Source organism: Macrobrachium nipponense, chromosome 34 (assembly GCF_015104395.2).
Source record: "Macrobrachium nipponense isolate FS-2020 chromosome 34, ASM1510439v2, whole genome shotgun sequence".
NCBI lineage: Eukaryota > Metazoa > Arthropoda > Malacostraca > Decapoda > Palaemonidae > Macrobrachium > Macrobrachium nipponense.
The window spans coordinates 8,784,433-8,805,952 of NC_061095.1; the positions used below are offsets into that span (position 1 = coordinate 8,784,433).

The following is a 21,520-nucleotide window of genomic DNA, read 5'->3' on the forward strand; positions in this document are numbered from 1 at the left end:
AAGTCTTGGTCTTTTTCGGAACACTGCAGATTGCCCGAATGACTTCGACTTTCTTGAGTTTTATGTAGAATAAAAAACTTGAGAGACCCGACAGGGCACAGGACTCTCTCTGGCTCCTGCCACTAACTTGTGCCATCCTTGCTTCCAAGCTCCTGGCCCAAGGACAAAAGGGTTACCATTCTTTAGGCCACAACGGAAAGGGTTAGAGAGCACACCGCCTTGTGTTCTCTAAAGCCAAAACTTGTGACGATGGCTTAAAATCTCACTAACCCTCGTTGTCGTATCTAGGGTGGTTAGAAGAAGGCCTTCCTGATCACATGCAAGAAGTTAACAGGTAGGAGAGGTTCGAATGCTTTGACATCAAGAACTTCAGACTACGTCTAAGTTCCATATTGAAAGCTTCGATCTGGACATGCACAGTCAGTCCGTCTGTACTAAAGTCAGGTGACCGACCAGTTGACCAGTCAGACGAATCAAGGACAGCAAGGCTGTACCCTGAAGACCATAAGGCACTATTCTTCGCTGAAGGATGAGTGTCTGGACTGCCTGGGCGATTCAATCTAAGCAAACCTTGGGGGTGTATCAACGCAACCCAACGTCGTCAGCGAATCAACTCCTGACTCGAGCTTCTGTGCCAGGAGAAAGGAGCGAGGAGCAAAAAGGCGATTCAGTCCCGAAGGAAGAATGCCTGACAGTCCAACCTGGTCTCATGTTACACGATCATCGGGGGTGTATAAATGCAACCGACTTCGTCAACAAGAAACTCAGGGCTACTATATGTCGCCTGATCTCGCACGAGTGTCTGACTCCGAGAAAACAGTGAGACAAAAAGTAGATGATGAGCGAGGTTCGAGATTCCACAGAAACTCAAGATCGTGAAGGGCTTTGTTGTTTGACAGACGCAAATCTCTGAGCCCAAAGGCCGTCAACAACATATTTGCGTATTTCTTCTTTAATAGTTGTGACTGACCAGCTTATCCCATTATTCAGACGGAAATGGAAGACGGTAATCTTATTCCTGTCAACATCTCGATAGCCTGAACGTAGTCAGACTCAGAGCGGAGATGTATATAGGTAGTTATACGGTACCTTTCGAGTTAGAGTAGACCGACTCTCTGGAAAAGGTCCTTGGAAAGTGAACTAGGAAGTATGTGACCTCTGTGAATTCCCAGGATCCTGAAGGCCAACATGGGGCGATCAGCATCATTGTCGCTCCCTGGGACGTCATAAATCCTCTTAATTACATTTCCTAAGAGATTGAAAAAAGGGGAAAAGAGACTAAATATCCATCCCCGTTCAATATCATAGGATGGCGTTTAATGGTACCGATCCCGGATCGAGAATAAGGGAGCAGAAAGAAAGAAGCCTCTTCGTCCTCAACATATCGAAGAGAAGAATGAAAGGGCGTCCCTAAAGTCTCCACAACTCTCAACTTACTTCTAAAGAAAGATTCCACTCGGAAGTCAATAGTTGCTGCCGTCGATCTAGACGATTCGTACGGACTTTTGCAATCCTGTAACGAACCTCTAGAGGATCGTTACATTCTACGCCTGTTGTTATAATAGGCTTTCTCGTAAACTCGAACAGGGACCGAGAAGATAACTTCTTAAGATATGAGAGAGCTGTGGAATATCAGAGTTGATCTTGGACCACTGGTTCCCAAAACTCGTTACGAGGACTGGAGGGACTACCGAATCGCTTTTACTTCTTTCAGATTAAGATCCAAGACATCTGAAACCCCAAATATCCAGATGTCCGGCACCTTCTTTCTATCACCTCAGGTGATAAACGCACTGAGAGATGTTCAGAATCATCCTAGATCTTGAATAATATTTCAGTTTCCCGGTAGGAGAAAACTGTGGTCTGAATTGCAGTCTATTCGGGGAAACAAACTTCTTCAGGAAGGAAATGGTCCCACCCAGCAAGCTCATCCATTCCCTCCCCGAGTATGCTTACTTCCCTAATAAGGCTGCGCTTTGCCTAAGCAGGAGAGCATATAAAAGTGCAATGTTGCGGTAGACTCGTAGTTCTATACCGTGCGGTAACGAGCACCGAAAGGATTAAGAGATAACTCTGTTGAACATAGTAAGGCAAAACGAAATGCAACGTTTATTCATTCACGTAAGAAATCCCCTCAATCTTAGGCTAAAGTCCGTGATTGTAGGGCAGAGATACAGTTAGTCAGTCAATCTCCGCAGGAGAGACGTAACCGCCAGCACAGAGATACGGTTAGTCAGTCAATCCCGCAGGAGAGAGAGACGTAACAAAATACCGCGCATGACAGCGCCCGATCTGTTACTGGCTCGGTTGGACTGGAGGACAGACACAGCGTGACAGCAGCAGCCAGCAGCTTACGAACGTCGTCTCTTAACTTTATGTCTGGGTTGCCAGCTACCCTATTCTACGAAGAAATAGGTGGGGTCCGTTTATTTTTTGAGCAGAAAGACTCTCAAGCTGGTATATTTAAGCGAAACAGAAAACGCTAAATATATAGATGCGTTTGTGTCGTCAGAAACACTACCATACAACGGTAAAAGATAAATCGGAAACTCCTGGAAGGCTGCAGGGTAGTAACGATTAAATGTCCTTAAAATAGACAATAGACCTCTCGGTTGCCATCCGAAGAGTAACTACAGCAAGCGTATATGACTTGACCAACCAGAAGTAAAATAACGCAAGGCAAAATATGAAATTATATCACAATAAAGTTTGTTCATACTTACCTGGCAGACATATATATAGCTGAATTCGGAAATACAGCTACATACATATCTGACAGGCAAGTTTCATGAACAAAACTTAAGAGAATCGAAGCAGTCAGCTCAAGCTTCTTATGTTACTGGACATAAGCGTTCATTTGACGTAGTCTACAAGTCTATTTCTTGTACGAGTCTGCGAATGACGAATGAGAGCTCTTCCGAATCTTGTCAAAAAGAGCTTATTCGCTTACGCAATATCAAGTTAATGAGATGTTTGTCAATGAGAACTAACCCATTTACGGGACAAAGAGATATTTTGTCAATGAGGGGATACCCACTTACTTGACAAAACGAAAGTATATTGTCAATGGGGGAAAGTCACTGAATTGACAAAACGTAATCCAGGGAGTCAAGCATTTAATTTTTTTTCGATTCCCGTCTCAAACGAGGAAGGGGCAAGAATCCTGTTAAGAGACTGGGCTTACGGCAGGTAGAACGACGATGTTCAATTCGGCAGCGTAGTCCCGACTAGAAACTAACAAAATCTATCATCTGAAAAACCCTTTCAGATGGGCTAAAAAGCTTGCAAAATTATCCTGGGAAGAGGAAGAAACTCTCCAACCAGCTTCCTCTCCCGTATCACAACTATTGCCTGCTAAAGCTTAAAATTTATTGGCAGTATGGCAAAGGAAGTCCTGTCTTGCGCTTTCCTGAAGAGCGTCCTTTTGATGAGTGCCTTTGCAAGAATCCCACTGAACGTTGCCGAGAGTCCTGACGTGCAGGACATCGAGCCTTACATAACCCGTAACTGCCTTATCGCAAAGTCTTGACTGCGGTAGTGGCAACTTAAATTTATTGGCAGAATGGCAAAGGTTGCGGTAGAGCAAACGAGATCTTCCCTTGAGCTTTCCTTAACTCCATCCACCTATGCGAAAAGCAATATTAATTGACAGAGACCTCTTGAATTCACGAAACCCGATGTCTTGCTGGGTTTCGAAGAAGAAGTTGTCTGTTCACTTTAAACTTCCTCCGAAGCACTGCCTACTTCACATTCTTTGCAGGTGAGGTAGAAGGTATCACCGGAGGTAGAGATAAACATTCTTTAGGCCCATATCTGAAACAAGAGCTTGAAGAGTTCAACAGAAACGTTCAGCCAGGCGACACACCTGGCGTGCGCTGTGCACGCTCGCGTCCACTGGAGCGCGCTCGGCGTCCACTGGAGCGCGCTCGGCGTCCAATGGCGCGCACCGTTCCAACTGGCGCGCACTTGGCGTCCACTGGCGAGCACTTGGCGTCCACTGGCAGCGCACTTGGGCGTGCACCCGCGCGCGCCTGGGAGCCATCCGAGCGTCCCGGGCGTCCGCTCTCAAAAGCTTCCTGCTACTATGACTTCTCTTACGTATTCTCGGTGGAAAGACGGCACAGGTTCAGGCGACGTTCGCCTTCTTACTTCTCACTGAAACGCATAACGAGAGAGAGAGAGAGGATGAACGTGAAGCCGTCTTCTATAAAGCTTCTATTTAGAGGGCGCGAGTCCTTCCGAAAGCTCCAACCCCTGCATGGGGAGGACGCTTCGGAGGACGAGAAGCAATCTTTCAGGATTCGTGCACGCGCAACGCACTTTGGCAGTCTGGGGATTTTCATCAGAAACTGCCGAAGGCACGCCAGATCGGTGGGGGTTCCTTGTAACCCTCCTTAGGCTTTCGACATGCTCCCTCCCCGGGTCCTGGGAGTCAAGCAGAGGTCCCGGCCTAGAGGCGAAACGAGGCCGATCTGACGCAACCCTCCACTACACAAGGGGATTCACTGCACTTCTGCACTTCACTTTTACTCTCTAAAGCAAGCACTTTCGATTCTAAGATACGAATCGAAAGAGTATCAGAGAAAGGGCAATTCCCTCTACAGACACTGCTTAGGGCCCGAAGGCAACACTGCAGGGTTAGGAGTAACAATTACAGAAGTAGCACTTTCCAGCAATGAAGGAGAGCGAGCACCTCTCGTAGACATATTCATAGCCCGTAGGCCATACTACAGGGTTAGGCAAAATAAAGTCTACAGGAAGGTTAGCAGGTTCACTACCCTGATTTTCTTTTGTTACTGATTAATTGCGTACATACGAATCATACGTCTTCCTTACGGAATTAGACATGTTTACTGATTTTAATTTGCGTACATACGAATCATACGTCTTCCTTACGAATTAGACATGTTTACTGATTAATTGCGTACTATACGAATCATACGTCCTTCCTTACGGAATAGACAAAGTCTCACACTCCTTACATGACAAAATCTCAACAAAGAAGGAAGACCCATACCCCTCGTACATACCAAGTGCGGATCTACCGAAGCTTTCGGTAGCCACACCCTATCTTTGCAGACAACCCCGTCTGAAACTAGCCTAACTAGATTCAGATATTTTATGCAAAAATGAATCAAATTCAAATCAATTTAAGATAGCGTATGCCTAGCCACAAATCCAAGTAAATAAATCAAAAGACAATTAGGATACTTAGGGCAATGAAGTTTCCAAAATCCTAAGACGGAGGTACTGAAAACAGGTGTTTTCAGCACCAGCGACAGAAAAATTATGAATAGAAAATGGGAATGGTTCCTGATACCCGCCTCCCAGCGGCGGGAATGGGTACTAACCACCTGGCCGACCACTGCGTGTGTCGGAAGTTTTTAAAATTCTGTCGGACTTCAGAAAATAGTTATATATATATCTGACAGGTAAGTTTCATGAACAAAACATATTTTACAAAGAGCGTCACATGCTTATTTTAGTTCGTATGGGGCTTTCATATATCACAATATGTTGACGAAACTTCAGTCTTTTAAATGGTATGCTTAGAGTTGCAATTGTATTCATGTTTCACCAATTAAACATAGAGTGAATAAGACCCGTCCACCGTGATGAGGGTTGGCCTGTCGTGATATTCTACCCTAAGTAAAAATTTCTAAAGCGTTTTGGTGAGATTTCCACTGCCGTAGCCACCCTTTTCAGTACCCTCTGTTTAAATCTTAAAAATTTGGCCTTAATTTCTAACTTTGGAGAAAATACTTACTTCGGAAAGGAGAGTAGAGGTATTCTTTAGCTCAGTTTTCCACCACAGAAGGAAGAAGTCGCGACTGATGCCCATCTCCGGTGTCAGGACGCGTTATAATGTACTTTTTCGGAGGGTGGCTAGCGTTGATTGTAGGTGGCCTGCTTGGCCTGCTGTGATATTTTACCCTATAAATAGAATTCATAAATTAATCTTAAATTTAAAAAAAATTTGAGGTGCACCTGAGAACCTTTCAGGGTACACTAGTGCGGCTTGAAACAACTGTTGAGAACCACTGAAAGAGGCGGCTTAGGCTACATTATCAAAGACGGAGAGCTAACCTAGCCTTAAGTCTGGCAGAGTTTAGCCTCTGCTTAGGGCTGGTGTGGCTTAGCCTCTCCTTAGGCTGTAGTCTAGCTTATCCTTGGGCCTGGCACTGTTTAGCTGCTCCTTGGGCATGGCGTAGTTTAGCCTCTCCTTAGGCCTGGCGTACTTTAACCTATTCTTTGGGCTGGCATAGTCTGGCGTAGTCTAGCCTAGCCTTAGCTTCAGCCTCATCCTAATTCCTATGGCTTTATTCTAGAATATAAAAATAAAAGGCAAATCATTCTTTAAAACCAAAATTCTAGCCTTAGGCCTGTATACTCAATCTATGGACCCAAAGGACAGGCGGCCTCAAAACCAAAACAATCCAACCGGCCTCCTTCGGGTACGATCTCGGAACCCGTACCCTAATTCCCACGATAAAAATAGACCTTTAATTTCGTAAAACTTATATAAAAAATATTTATGATTTTACCTCCATGGCCGTGCGCTTCCGCTTTGGCCGACGCGTTGATGATCGCTGTCTGGAAAGCCCTTCGTGAAAGGTGGGTAAGAGAGGCAGCCATTTTGGGAGAGGAAAGTTGTCGTCCTTTGACTGAGCGATTGCGTAGTCGTCTGTCGTAGAATTAGAACTTGAGCCGTCTGCGTTCTCAGCATATAGAAAGGTATTAGACATTCACAACAGATTTTTAAGGTTAGAAAATGACGTGTATAGTTTAAAATCTTTCACACTCATAAACAAATGATGAGAGTTTTAATCATATGCATTATTTTTGCTATTAAATCCTGCACTAACCGTATAAAGTGGAGTAATGAATCTTTCAAGGACGTTTCACGATTTCTTTTTCTTCAAAAGCTCTGCTAATTCACGGTGGGACTTGCATTGGTGCCGACGATTTCCTTATACTAAACGTTTTTGGAATTCTTACATTACATTTCAAATATTTCTCTATTATTAATGCATTAGTTTCTTTAAGGAACAAATGCAGATACGCATATGTGACTTCATATATATTCAGATGAACGATTGCAAAATGGACAGTTAAAACACTATCTAGACCAGATGGGTATTGCTATTAAATGACAGATGCCGTTACTCTTACTATGTAAGAGTGTAATACAACCTCCATACTGTATTGTGAAACGTTCATCAAACTTCACAGCCATATATATAGATATATATGTTCACAGCCATATAGGGACAAGGAAGGATTAAAGTAACTCCGATTTGTAATAGTTACTTAACCGAAGATGTTTAACATACAACAAATCTTGTTATCCAATATTGAAAAGCATAACACACTGAAAGTGAAGTTTGAGTTGCTTCTTGGACAGCTACTTTCGTTGTTTGCTTGTTTTCAATCTGCTAATTTTATTTGCTAGATGTGCGGTCTGGCTTAACATAGGTGAATTCAAGTACTACTGCACAACCTTTAGAATTGTCGCGGGCTATTTCCAGTTAATTTCTCGGCAACCCAGTTACCCAGAGCACATCACTAAAATATGAGTATGACCCAAAGGTCCGTGACACGGAAGTGCTGAAGGACTACAGTATATCATAATATAATATACAACTTAAGAAGCGGCAAGATTAATAAAGGGTGTTGCATCTCTGTATAGGATTACCCTCGCATTCTTTTACTTTCATTGGGTTCCTACTAAGACTAGAATAATGTTTCAAATATGTTTTGACTCATCAAGTTGTCAAGACTGGTTGGCTAAAATATTTGATAGACTAGCTGCACATAAAAAAACCCAAAGGATGGGGTGCAGAAGACAAAGGACCCAAGATGCACTTCGAATGTAGGTTGCAGAGCCTTCAGAATTGTAACCCAAGACTGTAAAATAAGCTCCCACTTGGAAATATCAAGATTTTCAGTAAATAACAGAAGAATTCCTCGTTTTCTGGGTGTTATGACAATATAGTACTAGTAGGGAATGGGATTTTGACGCTCAGAATGTCTCTGAACCACTGTGAATAGGAAAATTGAATTCGCGGGTCTCACAGAGCGTCTCCGGTGAATGGGACCGCAAAAGAAAATAAAAAAGGAGCCAGGTGTAGAATCAGGTTGAAATTATACATCATAATCTAAACCGTAGAGCCAGCATTCATAATTTCACTGTATAGGATTGGATGTGCAAACCGGTCCCCACCCCAACAATTCAAACTTGTCCCTTTCTTTTTAGTGCAACAGTATGATTTTTTCCCCAGAGTCACATTTGGATTCTTTCATTTCATCTCATTTATATTCTGGAACTTTTCTATCTTGCTGTCCAGCCATTCTAACTTCTTTTTACAAAAGATAGAAACATTCCCAAGGTATACCGGTTTTATATCCCAGATATACTATCCCTTAGTGGCCTACTTATCAAATTCCTCTAGCTACAAGAAGGTTGTTTGAAACCTTATTTACTCGTGGAAACCCTCCATTTTGTGAAGGTACTACAATTGGTTGCATTTTTCATCTAACCAGTCTCAATAGTATTGTGATAATGAAGATCATGGAGAATATTAATCGACTACTACACCACACAAACTCATCGGTTGACGAGTTCAAAGCGAATGCTGAAAACTCATACTGTACAGATAAAGAATTATTTTGTTTCTGCAGACCCAAATACAAATTGTGTAATGAAATATCATATTGTATTACTTCAGATTAGAATTACTGAACACTGAGAATTCTACTACTGAAATTATTCATATTAAGAGCTTCGTTTCATTGCTGACCATAACAATAAAATTGTTATTATCTGTAAGGCGTTCTTACGTGTGGAGTACTCTATATTTCTAAGTCTTTACCCACAATGCAATATTTGAGTCTAATAAATTAAATAGACTGAAAACTGCTGGCATTCTGGGCAGTGGTGTTGGGCACTGAACCCAAAGCACTATCCATTCATCCACACATGACCTTAATGCAGTTCAGTACGCAACCATCAATTACACCATTTACATACAACATACAGAGTCAGTCATAATTACGGGCACTCCATTCCCATTACCAGGACTTTATAAAGACAATTTGTATAACCTGGAAAACTTGCTGAAATAGCTATGTTGGTAAAATATTAGGGTACATCGATAACAGTCGCTCTTAAACTAAAAGTAAGATTAAACAACTGTGCACTGTTCATGAAACATAGATAAAGTGCTCTACACACACACACACACATATATATATATATATATATATATATATATATATATTATATATATATATAGAGAGAGGGAGGAGAGAGAGAAGAGTAGAGAAGAAGAGACGAGAGAGAGAGACGAGAAGGAAGAGGGAGGAGAATACCGAGAGAGAGAGAGAGAGAGAGAGAGCCGACCCTTACTGTTAATAAGAATGCCTAGGAACTGTATAGATTTGAGAGAGAGAGAGAGAGTTGGGCAGGTCAGTTCGGCAACGTGTAAACGTACGGCAGTAGTTCGACTGTTTAAGGAAGGCGACAGTTTCTTGATATAAAGAGAGTTTTCAGCAACAACTCTTAAAAGCAAGCCTAGCTACTCTTTTTGGAATGTCACCTTTGAATTCCATCATCCCTATCTTCGTGAAACTTACACATTACGAACACTATTCTCTAAAATTAGTATGGTGTATATATATATATATATATATATATATATATATATATATATATATATATATATATCTATATAGAGAGGAGAGAGAGAGAAGAGAGAGAGAGGAGAGAGAGAGAGAGAGAGACGGAGAGATGAGAGAGAGGAGGAGGGGAGAGAGAGAGAGAGAGAGAGAGAGAGAGAGTATAGTTATTTTTACTCTATACTCTATGGTAAGAAAATTGCAAGGAGTACAAAATAGAGCCGCCAGATTAAAATAAGGACTACGTTCCCGTGATAGAATAACCCCAGCACTAATTGAGCAACACCCGGTCCGGCTCCCAGTAAAAGCAAGAATAGAATATAAAATACTTCTTAGTCTAGATCGTACTAAAATATGGCCAACCAACATACCCGAGAAACTGCTTAAGCTTCTTTAGACCTGAAATGAATACTGTAATCAGACATGCAAGTGAAGCGTATAGGCTATTTGAACCTAGAACAAATTGTAAATCAGGTGAGAGCGCACTTGTACATTGTGGACCAATACTATACAACAAAATACCGCATGAAGTGAAGATCATAAAAGAAGAGAAAAAAATTTTTGAAACGAACTAAAGACTCATTTTCTGCAGGAACTATGATACTGACGAGAAAACACTAAAAGACAATTATAAGATATAAGAAGCACCTTATTTTGAAAACGTACAAGGGCCCGCCAGACAGGGAATTATCCCTGTGGAGGGCTGTACATGATATCAAACAAAGTAAAATAATACACTTGTCTTTGCGAGAGGGTCGGGTCGGCAATGATACGTCTTTCTGACACTCCGGATGCAGGTTTGAATCCTGCTACCGACGGCAGAATTTCATCATATTCTCATGTATTTGGATCCCAGGCTTTGTAAGTTACAAGCGAATCCCAGAGTTTGGAGAACTCCAGAAGTTGAGATGGAGTTATGGTTATTGCAGTTGCAATGTTACATACGGTGGTGCATGAGAAAGAAATCCTAAAGAATGAGAAACTGGTAGGGTAAGAGCAATGTGTGATTTAGTGATGGAAGACGTTGTGTGGAGTAAGTTTTAATAAATTGAATTGAGCTGAATATAGAATTTAGGCCAAAAGTCATTCAGCGCTGAAATGGAAATCGACAGTAAAAGGTTTGAAAAGTGTAAAGGAGGAAAACCTCGCAGTTGCACTATAAATCAAGTGTTAGAAGAGGGTGGAAAGTATGATGAAGAAAGAGAATATGAAAGGAGGTACAGTAAAAGGAACGGAAGTGGTTGCAGCTAGGGCCCGAAGGCACGCTGCAAAGAACCTTAAGCAATGCCTGCAGTACATCGCATGAGGTCCACTGACGGCACTAGCTTCCCTAGGGTAGTAAGTTGTGTGTGTGTGTGTGTGTGTGAGCAGCTTAACAGTACATATATAAGTAGAACCGTCGGTGGTATAAATGGTCCCATAGGAAATTTATGATGGCATAAAATGAGCGTAAGGGCACAAAGCTTTGTAGGTAATATTCTAAAGGCGATTAATTTCTTTATATAAAGATACCTATTCTAGCTGTAGAATATGGTCACAAGAAAATGATTCGTTCGGTGTAAAACACGACTTCGAAACAAACAGGCGATCTGGCATCAGCCCAGTTTGATCGTCAGCAGCAGATAAATTGTACATTCATTTCATGTTTAATATTTTATGGATCGAATGATAAAAGAAAACGAATCAGGGTAATCTTGCAGTTCTTATTACTAATCACGAAGCAATTAGAAAGTGCTTGCAAGACGAGAAGCTGAAAGGATGTAATGAAAGAAAAACCAAACATCAAACATTCCTAACAGGAAAAACAGGAATGGTTGATACGCTGGTATGAGGAAGTAAATGATACCTCTGATAGCATGACGATATAAAACGTGAAATAATGAAGACTTTAGGTAAAACAGTCATAAAAAGCAATAATATTTGAAAAAGTGGGTGGTGTTTTGAGGGAGCTCGGTGACATGGAGACAATTAAAAAGAAAATAAATTACGGAACCTTGGAGTTTTCAGGGGATATCACGAATAAGACAGTAAACTGTATTTGGCCTGATTTTTACAACTTCATGTCTCATCATCGATCGGCTGTAAAACAATACGAAGTATAAAAAATTACACAGACTCATTTGAAAATATTTACAATAGCTAAAATAATTATAATATGGAATTTAAAAAAATTAAAATTATATAATATATACTATAAGTTATTAGATATATATATATATAATATATATATATATATATAGTTATAATATAATATAATATATATATAGATATATATTATATATATATATATATACTATCATATATACATCTATATATATATATATCTATATATATATATAGTATATTATATATATATATATATTTTATTCAAAATTCCACCTCGTCTCCTCCCAGAAAATACACTTACATTGAAGATTTAGGTCTTGACTAGAGGACGAGGGGTTTGAACAAAGAAAAAAAAGGTTGAAAAACTAAACTTCTTAGGCATAAGGCCAGGTTTACTGAAGAGGGAGGAATTTACATAAAGCTGGACTCAAGTTTTAAAAGCACTGTATTTACATAAATTTACAGAGGTCCAGGAACACAAGGCAGGTGAACTTCTTTCAGTCCATCCGAACACGTGGGGGGAGCAGTTCAGCCACATTTAGGAAAATTTGCTCAACGGAGCAAAATTGCAATCTTGAAGGAATTCCAAGTCCTACCACAGCCAGGGCACAGCGTTTGTCTGCAAGTAGAGGGGCATAGGCATAAGGCAGGGGGGCACACGAGGGCAAACTTTACTCACTGTTGTCAATCAGTCAAAAGGCCACTCAAGGGGAAATGAAATGACTGGGAAATTTGCACAGCAGAAACTATTTCGTGGCTTAAATTCACTAGGGGAATGTTACTAGTATCACAGGGGAGTAATTACAGAATTGAGCCCAGATGGCGAAGGGGAATGAAACACTGCACAAGTTGCCTTGGAAAATGAAATGAAATACAGACAAAGATAAAACAATTCCCTGGTTGAAATGGAATTTCCCTTACAGTACCTTTAGTGATGATGCTGGTTGTCTTCTTCTCTAAGTCTCGGCACTATGAACTTTAAAAAATATACTTGGGCTTCCCAAAGCATGGGAAAGCCAGGCCCAGGAGGGGGGGAGGGGCAGCGGCGTCTGGTAAGGGGCCAGTGGTTTGACCTCGCCGAGGTCTCGACGTCTTCTGAGGCTTCTCTCCGTTGTTGTTGAAGATTAAGCCAGCTTTGCGCTGGCACGGGCTCTTGCTCCTAGAGCAGCCCGTAATGGCTTCTCTCCTGGATTCAAGGCCTTTTAAAGCTTTCTCCTGGATAGCTCCTCCTACTGTGCCTGTAGGGGATAATTCCAACAACCAATGGGAGAAGAGGATAGCTTTTCAAAAGAAAAATGAGAATGGATTCCTCCAAAGTCAAAGGGGCAACTCATATAGATACCTTAAATTTGGGTTAACGACTGTTTTCTTTCTTGGTTTTGGCTGAAATCTTGAACATATATATATATATATATATATATATATATATATATATATATGATTATAATAACTTTAGCACGTGATTCGTTTATCACACATATCCACAGGTGAAAAATAAGAGACAGGGTGTAGGTCCTGACCGGTTTCGGCTTTATTTTCAAACCATTGACAAAGGATTGATACATAGTATTAGAATTCACGAGTATATATACTACAAAGACAGTACTGACGAACATACACACAACCGTTTGAGACTGCAGATCCACCCACAGGCAGGTGTCAAGGTAGGAGTGGCTTTCAAAAATCATTTGGCAAAAATTTACAATAAATTCTCAAGGGATACTACCGCATTAGGGTACAAAGTCCACACCTGACAGGTGTCAGGGAGGCGGGGTTGAACATCTCATTTATTCCACTACTGCCCCCTTTATTGTGTTTACGAATATAATAATCCTATTTTTCATATATCTCTACAGCCTACCTTAAAATTTAAACAGTTTACAAATTTCTTTTGATATTAAAGGATCAAGTTTATACATTCCTTGACTGATGTTCATATTATTGTTGTAACCTTCTTTTATAAAACTAGATTCAATGATATTCCTTTCCAATGCATTATTAGAACACACCAGCTTTTTTTATATCCTAAATTAGTACGTATTGCGCCTGTGTCTAGTTTAAGTGAATCATATATTCAATTTGAATTGTACGCACTGGCGAAAAGGTTTTATCGAATTGGGTGTTCTTTGCGGTATAGTTATCTAAAATATGCTTCGTATGCTTTACAATAATATCTTTATTTCATGGTGGACTTCAATTATTGGATTTAACACGGTGCTTCCGTAATCAAACCGAAATCAAAGAGAAACTGTCAAGCTTCTCGCATAACCTTAAATTTTTTGTTGAGAACCCTACCGAAGTTTCCATGGCAACGTCATTTGTAAACAATAACAGTGACTGTCATCGGGTGTAGGAATGTGGTGGTCTGTGTTGCCAGCAATTGAGAGGCTTATTTTCTTTTTTTTAATGAATTGACTTGCAGTTTGTTTGAGAAATGACATTGATTTAATGATTATAGTAGAAAAAATTCCTATTTGTGGGCCTTGCCTCATTTCTCCCAACTGACAGCATGCAGGTTGGTCGATGTGGGAGTTTTAATCACGAAAACAAAATGCTTTTACTTGCTGCCGCATAACAAGTTACCGAAAAAAAAGGAAATACTAACCTACAACTCAACATCTTAGCCAAAGACTAGGCTGGCCAGCTTATTTGAAATATTTAGGTTTACCTTCAAGGATCATTTGCAATGGCGCTAAGGGCCGAAAGGTAAGTTTATCTTCTTTGACTACTAGTAGGTAGCTAGTAGGTACATAGGTACTAGGTAACTAGTATTTTGGTAAAATACCGGTGGAGTCAAACACAAACCAAAGACAAAAAAAAAGTAAAAGGTGGTACCTAAATATTGTAGTAGTCTTCAGTTTTACCGGGCACCATGAGAAGCATGAAAAATTGTAATTGAATTTTACTTATTCTACTGAATTTTACTTATTCTTTAGGGCTAAGCAGACTAATAAGCATGGAATAGCTTAGTTCATGCATATGTTTAGGCATAGTCTAATATAATTTCTGCCTAATATTTCATGTCATAGGCCTAACTGTTAACCAGTCATGACCTACCCAACACTGAAGTACTAGGAATACCTAAGCATTATTGAAAGATTCAGTTGCCAAAGTATCCCAATGGTTAAGAGTGGTTTAATTTCATATTGTTCCTTACTAGAATACAAACCATTGCCTTTATTATAAGATTATTTGTGGCACAAACTGGGAATGATACTAAAGCTTGGGGTGGGGTTTGCTCTCATTCTTGTTATTTCCTGTGTTTGTGGTAAAAACTCGAAACCATCAGTTTCTAATGAGAAATTGAGAATTCTCTGTTCCTTCTCCCTGAGTCTTTGTTGGTGGTGATCTAGATGAGATGCTTCTGTGCCCCGTGCAAGCCTTACAGCATTACCTGAATAGGACCAAGTGTCAGCACCTGTTTGTTAGTGTACTGAAGTCAGATACAAGATGAGGTGGCCAAGAACTTTCTGACCTCATGGAACAAACAAGGAAGATCTATCCAGTCTGACCCTTAGGGGGATAGTGTCGTCAATGCACCTCATGCAGTGCATAGCAGCCATTACTTAAGGTTCTTTGCAGCATCCCTTCAGCCTGCAACTACAACCTCTTTCATTCCTTTAACTATACTTCTGTTTGTAATGTCTTTCTTCCATCTTACTTTCCAACCCTTCTAATAATTGTTTCATAATGCAACTATGGGATTTTTCCTCCTGTTACACCTTTACAACCTTTTTACTCTCAATTTCCCTTTCAGCACTGAATGATCTCATAGTTCCAAGCACTTGGCCTTTGACCTAAATTTTATATTCCAAGTCAATCCACTCAGGGTGAGAGCTAACGATGTCAGCAACATTGTGCTGCCCCTGGCATTTGGGAAGAACTCTCTTGGTTTCGCTTGTAAAAGCGAGGGTCTGGCATTGCAACAGTACCACATTCTGCTAAGGGATGTTTCCTACAAATAATTGGACATCTTCACCCTAGATTGTGGTGGCTGCTCAACTTGTTGTGTAGCTACCCAAGTTACACAGACAGAAAAGTATGTTGCCTTAGGAGGGCATAAGGTTGGCGTTGGATGGGCAAGTGACCAGCACTTCTCTCCTTTCTTTTGTGATACCCATGTAAGTTGAAAGTCAAGCCCATCACATGTTGGAACAGGCCTTGATGCAGGCAAGTTGCACAATACAACACTCTGTCTTAGTGCTTTGGGTTAGTAGTTCAACTTCCTCTGCTTTCCTTCGAACAAGGGGCACAACATTATCATTTGAACCCATTAAATTATATTGGCCCAGTTATGATAATACAGCTACTTACTGATGATTTACTACAGTACTACCTATCAGTCACTGCATCATCATTGTTGAATCTATCTCCATCCAGAGTGGTATAATGCTATAGGAGGGTGTTTTTATTTTATTTTAGGTTTCATATTCTTTATTGACGTGTGCATCAGAACACTTATTTTAATACGTATTCAATTCCTGCTTTAACAGATAACCAGTAGAGCCCAATCAGGATGGGTGTGACTCTGCTATGTGATGATTTATTCCTTTTTAGTTAGGCTGCCTTATTAAGTAAACCCTACAACTTCTTCAGTAAATTTGTTAGACTGTTATAGGGACTGCTACAGTATTCTCCTTGTTATTAGTTTGGTGAAAGTATTTGTATTGTATCTACAGTAGACACCCTGTGTTCGCAGGGGATGGTTACCATACCCCACCGCCGCAAATAGCTAAAATCCGCAAATACTTAAAACCCCTGTAAAAATGCTTAGCCCTAACTACGTATATTGATTGCTAGTTAAAACAAAATCCTCTAAAAATGCTTATACTACTACCTGAGTATTTTAATATTTTTATCACAAAAAGTGCATTTAGTTAGAAATTACGTATGTGAAAATACAGTAGGTAATTTGTGAATATTTCTCAGTGAAAAATACTGTGAATATTGGCTATAGTATATGGTTCATATAAAAATCTGTGGATAGGCAAGTCCGCGAATTGTGAGTCCACGAATAGTGGGGGTCAACTATATATTTATAACAAGGCATGATCTGACCTCCAGCTTACTTGGATGTGTACAAGATTTTCCCCTTATTCATAAGTATTCCTAAGTTTTAGTATAAATTACAACATGCTAAAATCTACAGTTAAATACGTAGAGCCTTGTATCACCAACAAAAATTAAAATAAATACACTACATTTTATTAAAATAATTTTTCTGTACTGTTTAACATGCACATTATTTATTTTTTACATTCTCATTAATAAATCATAAATATCCTATCCTAAAATTCCTGTATCTTTAACTCAACGTTAAACACTGTTTTCAGACCAATTTAGGCTCTTCCATAGACCTTTCCTACCCCCTCAACAAGAACAAGAACAAAGTAGTTTGTAGGCTTACCCCCCAGTAAGTCAAAATATATCGAAAATACATGTGAAAGTTTCGTTTCTTAAGGTGGAAGCACCCTATTGTCAGTACATTTTGTTTGATCCATCATTTTGAGATGTTCATCATTTAGCAATCATGAGTTTTTCATTGCACACATTCTTATACTTGCACCAAGCTTTCTAACCTTCATTTTGACCGTAATATCTATTTTACTATATTTTTCATTTATTTTAAAACTTATCCTGTTCATCAGACTATTTTCCTTCATTACATACTTTTTTGGTCATATCTGTATTGTCCACAACTGGGTAGAACTGTAAGGTGTTCAGTTGTATGCTCACTTAATAATGTTGACTCTAGGAACATGACCTCTCTTTGAGTCTTTGAAATAGAAATACATTAATAAATTAATAAATAGTGCATTAGGGGAGATGATGGGACTCAGCTTGTTTGTGGAATCTGCATCCAGCATTACATAATCAACACATTACCAGGCAATAATTGTTTTTGTAGAAAATAAGAAATGTACATTGTGAAAAATAAAAATATAATTTTAAGCTGCTCTAATGCTTATTCTTTTCATCAGTGGTACAGTGTATGTGATTCCTGATTAGAGCATGACATTTGGCTCAGTTCGGTGTTTTGATATTAGTACTATTTAATTTTGAATTAGGTACGTACTTGCTTATTAGTTTTACTTCTTCTTTTTTTTATCAGCGAAAAGTGGCTCACCGCTCACAATGACCCACTGGCATCATTGTACACTTTTAGTTGTAGTATGGCCTTAGCTGATCTTCATGGTGATGGCGACTGGAAGCTTATTATTGCTGATCTTGGGACTGGGGCCTATAATATGAAACTCAAGGTAGGTTTGCTTTTCTGTTTTTTCACAATATTCTCTTTATAGTTTAAAAAACATTAACTATACTACTTCATATATTATTTTTAATGTAACAATAACTGTTTATTATTGCACTTTGCTTACTAGAGTATACCTTGAGTGAAGTACTGTAGACATGTATAAAATATAGAGATTGCAGCAGTTATTTTAAAATCGCAAAGTAAATACGGTATATAACAATGCGTAGTCTAAAAGACTTTATCAATCAAATGTGAGAAAAAAAAACTTTTAAGCTTATTTGATTAGGGCATCAAATTCTTGAAGACTGATCTAATCGCTGCAGTATGGTATCAATAAGTATTCATCCTCATGGAATTAGGCCTTTTGAAGTAATTGCTCTAAAATACAATTTCTTGGAATGTTCCAAAGTCAGAGATCAAGTACAATACTTTACATATAAAAAATCACAAGCTTCTTTTCCAGAAAAGGTGCAATAAATTTCAAAGCAGAGGCTTTGTTTATGTTTGACTGTATATAATCATGTCATATTTTTTGCAAACTTGCTCTATGCAAGAAACTATGCATAAACTGTATTATGCATCATATGTGTAACATGGATGTGACCTACTGATTGCTATAACACATTTCTGCTATCTTGAAGTGAGTGCATTATGTCTTTTATGTTACTTGGTTTTTAAAGTGCTGATGACTTTAGCACATGGCCATGTATCATCTAGAAAGCATTTAGACCAAAATAATTTTTTGAGAAGTGTTTCCCAACACAGGCAATGACATGAGACTGAGTCTCCTTATGAGATGTAGTGATGTATTTTCAGTGCTGTCATTTTTCAGTTTGCTTAAAATTTTTAGGCTTGTGGAGCACACTGTAGTCATGAGATCCAGATGTGAAATAAGCCTACTCCCGTTTCTCTCTTACAGTACTCTGATGTATGTTTATTTCAGGTCTATAAAGGTACAAACTTGATGTCAGAAAATACTCTGATAGATCTCCCCACTGGAGTCATCACATTTCATATGGATACTACAGAACCAAGGGTTCCTGGTAAGTCTTATTTTTATGATGCATAAATACTAATGATCCTATTTTTATTTACCTAGAGCCAGATTAGTAACTATGAAGGGATACTATCAATAATTGTTGGATATTGGGTGAGCAAACTTGAATAAGATTAATCAACTTATAATTAGTAATTCAAAGTTCTTTTGACTTTAGCTGCTGGTAGATATTTTATACTCTGTTGTCGTTGGTGTAAAAATCTCTATTAAGAGTCACTGTATGTTAGTGCCTCTCTTACCCTTCTGGTAAAGTTGCGTAAATAATGGTCTGATCCCAATGTTTTCATTAGTATTTGTCTGGTTTAATTCCCATATTAATAATTCAGTTTTGCTTGAAGTCCAGCACTACTAGTGGTATAATAACATTATTATCATATATTATTAGGTTTCTCATTATTGCCTAATTAAAACAGAATTCTGTTTGCCAATCATTTGGATATACATTAGTACTTGCAGTATTTTGTGCAGGGAATCTGGAGTGTGGGAGCAAGCATATGGGGAAGAATCATAAAATTGTTGCATTGCTGCTCCCAGGCTTGAGCTGCCACTGGCTGTTGCAGCTGTCAGCCTGACTGGTTTACATTTTTCTTATAAGGAAGTTAGTGATAAAAGAAGGCTATTTTTCATGTTAGTTTCTTGAAAATGAGGTTATTTGTGTTTACCACACTATATCAGCTTTATTTTTTGTTTCAGCTGTTGCAGTTGCATCAGGGAGCTACATTTATATATATAAAAACCTTCGGCCTTATTTCAAGTTTACATTACCCACTTTAGAAGTGAATCCCACTGAATTTGATGCATGGAGTCAGGTAATGGTTAACGTTAAGCCGTACTGTATGTTTCATTGTGTGTTAGCTTAGAATATGAAGCTGCAAATTAGTACATTTGTGAAATAATGTTCCCATGAGAACCATGTTTCTTAGGGGAAAGTTTATTCTTGCAATCTGTACTCTTAAAATACACTGTAAAATGCCTGAAATCTAAAAGAAAAATAAATTGTTTAAAAATCAAAAAGCCAATATAGTGATATTAGGCAATCTACCTAATTAGATTTTGCTATCTTATATTTTGACAACTGTTTATATCCCAGGTCATGTATTTTGCATTGAAGTTTAATGAACTCAAGGGTTATGGATATTTGAAAATAGACTGTATTATTTGTGATATTAAACTGGATTAACTCTAAGAGTGCAGAAAATCATAGGATAACTAGTGAAACAAATGAAAATATCAGGTGTTGAAAGTGCAAAAGTTTGAGATTCACTTTCTTTCAGAATACTGCAGTCAGAAATCAATGTACTGAGTAGGACAGAACGTGGCTGAGATACCACACTTTGTCTACCTCAGACTATAAAACTGGGAATGAGATTCTGATTAGAGTGCATACAGTACATTACTGTATTACAAATATGTCTATAGGCACTTCTCATATATCCCCTTCAGTTACTGCAAAGTAGTCTTGGAAGGAGAATGTATTATCATTATATGAGTAGTTGTTTTTACCTCACATATGTATTAATATAAAGAAATGTCTTTCAACATATTTTAATGGGAAGTGAAAAATATCTAGGTGTGTGATATGGCTACCATTTAATTGACTTGAATTGGTTTTAATGGTAGGTGAGACATAACTAGGTAAGTTTGAGATTTGGCTACCATTTAATTTACCTTAAGTGGTCAATGGGAGGTGAGACATAACTAGGAGTGAGATATGGTTGCCATTTAATCTACCACAAGTGGCTTTAATGAAAGGTAAGAGATAACTAGGCATGGGATATGGTTACCATTTAATCTACAAGAAGTGGTTTTAATGGAAGGTAAGAGATAACTTGGAATGAGATATGGTTGTCATTCAATCTACCTGAAGTGGTTTTAATTGTAGGTGAGGCTGCCATTTCATCTACCTGAAGTGGGGTAGATTCAGTGATGTGTTCTGACAGAACAAAATACAATACTATCCTGAAGGTGAATAATGTTACAAAGGGAAAATTTTAAGTAAAATAGATGAGAAAAAATAATGTAGTTTGGGGGGTTTAACTCACATAGTAAGGATACATATGTGAGAATAGAGTACAGACATTACTAAATGAGAAAAGGCTAACATATAGTTGCCTCAGTCCAACTTAACCAAGCTGACCTAAATGCTACTCGAATATTGAAAATAAAGAAAATTAATCAAGTTGTTAATAATAGTATACTGCAATTTCTCAGGGTAACCTAGAGTAAAACATGTGTTATACCTTATCCATGATCTTGAAGGGAAATGATGACTAACAAGAATCTATTATAAAGGTGCTAAATTACCCTAATAATTTTCAGTTCTTGACCATAAAGCCTAACCCTTATAATTAGTCAGTCAACAAGTGCCTAACAGTTCTGGGACATGTGACACACACTGAAGTGAGTGCTCCATACTTTGGCAA

At 38.8% G+C, this 21,520-nt stretch overlaps 2 protein-coding genes across 3 annotated transcripts in view; one reads left to right on the forward strand and one right to left on the reverse strand.

Moving 5' to 3' along the window:
- LOC135207878 (cytochrome c oxidase subunit 6A2, mitochondrial-like) overlaps positions 1 to 6,707 on the reverse strand; it is a 70,223-nt gene extending 63,516 nt beyond the window's left edge. The window contains exon 1 of the mRNA XM_064239775.1: positions 6,546 to 6,707. Coding sequence (XP_064095845.1) covers positions 6,546 to 6,636 — 91 coding nt within the window. The 5' untranslated portion in view covers positions 6,637 to 6,707. The remainder of the gene's footprint in view (positions 1 to 6,545) is intronic.
- Positions 6,708 to 14,109: 7,402 nt separating this feature from the next.
- The window catches only part of LOC135207879 (Bardet-Biedl syndrome 1 protein-like), a 78,916-nt gene continuing 71,505 nt past the window's right edge, over positions 14,110 to 21,520 (forward strand). Inside the window, exons 1-5 of one of the 2 annotated variants that reach the window (XM_064239777.1) lie at positions 14,110 to 14,147; positions 14,293 to 14,490; positions 17,897 to 18,044; positions 18,984 to 19,083; positions 19,791 to 19,906. In XM_064239777.1, the coding sequence (XP_064095847.1) occupies positions 14,471 to 14,490; positions 17,897 to 18,044; positions 18,984 to 19,083; positions 19,791 to 19,906 (384 nt within the window). In that variant the 5' untranslated portion in view covers positions 14,110 to 14,147; positions 14,293 to 14,470. Of the gene's footprint in view, positions 14,491 to 17,896; positions 18,045 to 18,983; positions 19,084 to 19,790; positions 19,907 to 21,520 lie in introns of both variants that reach the window. The other variant, XM_064239778.1, reaches the window with a different exon arrangement.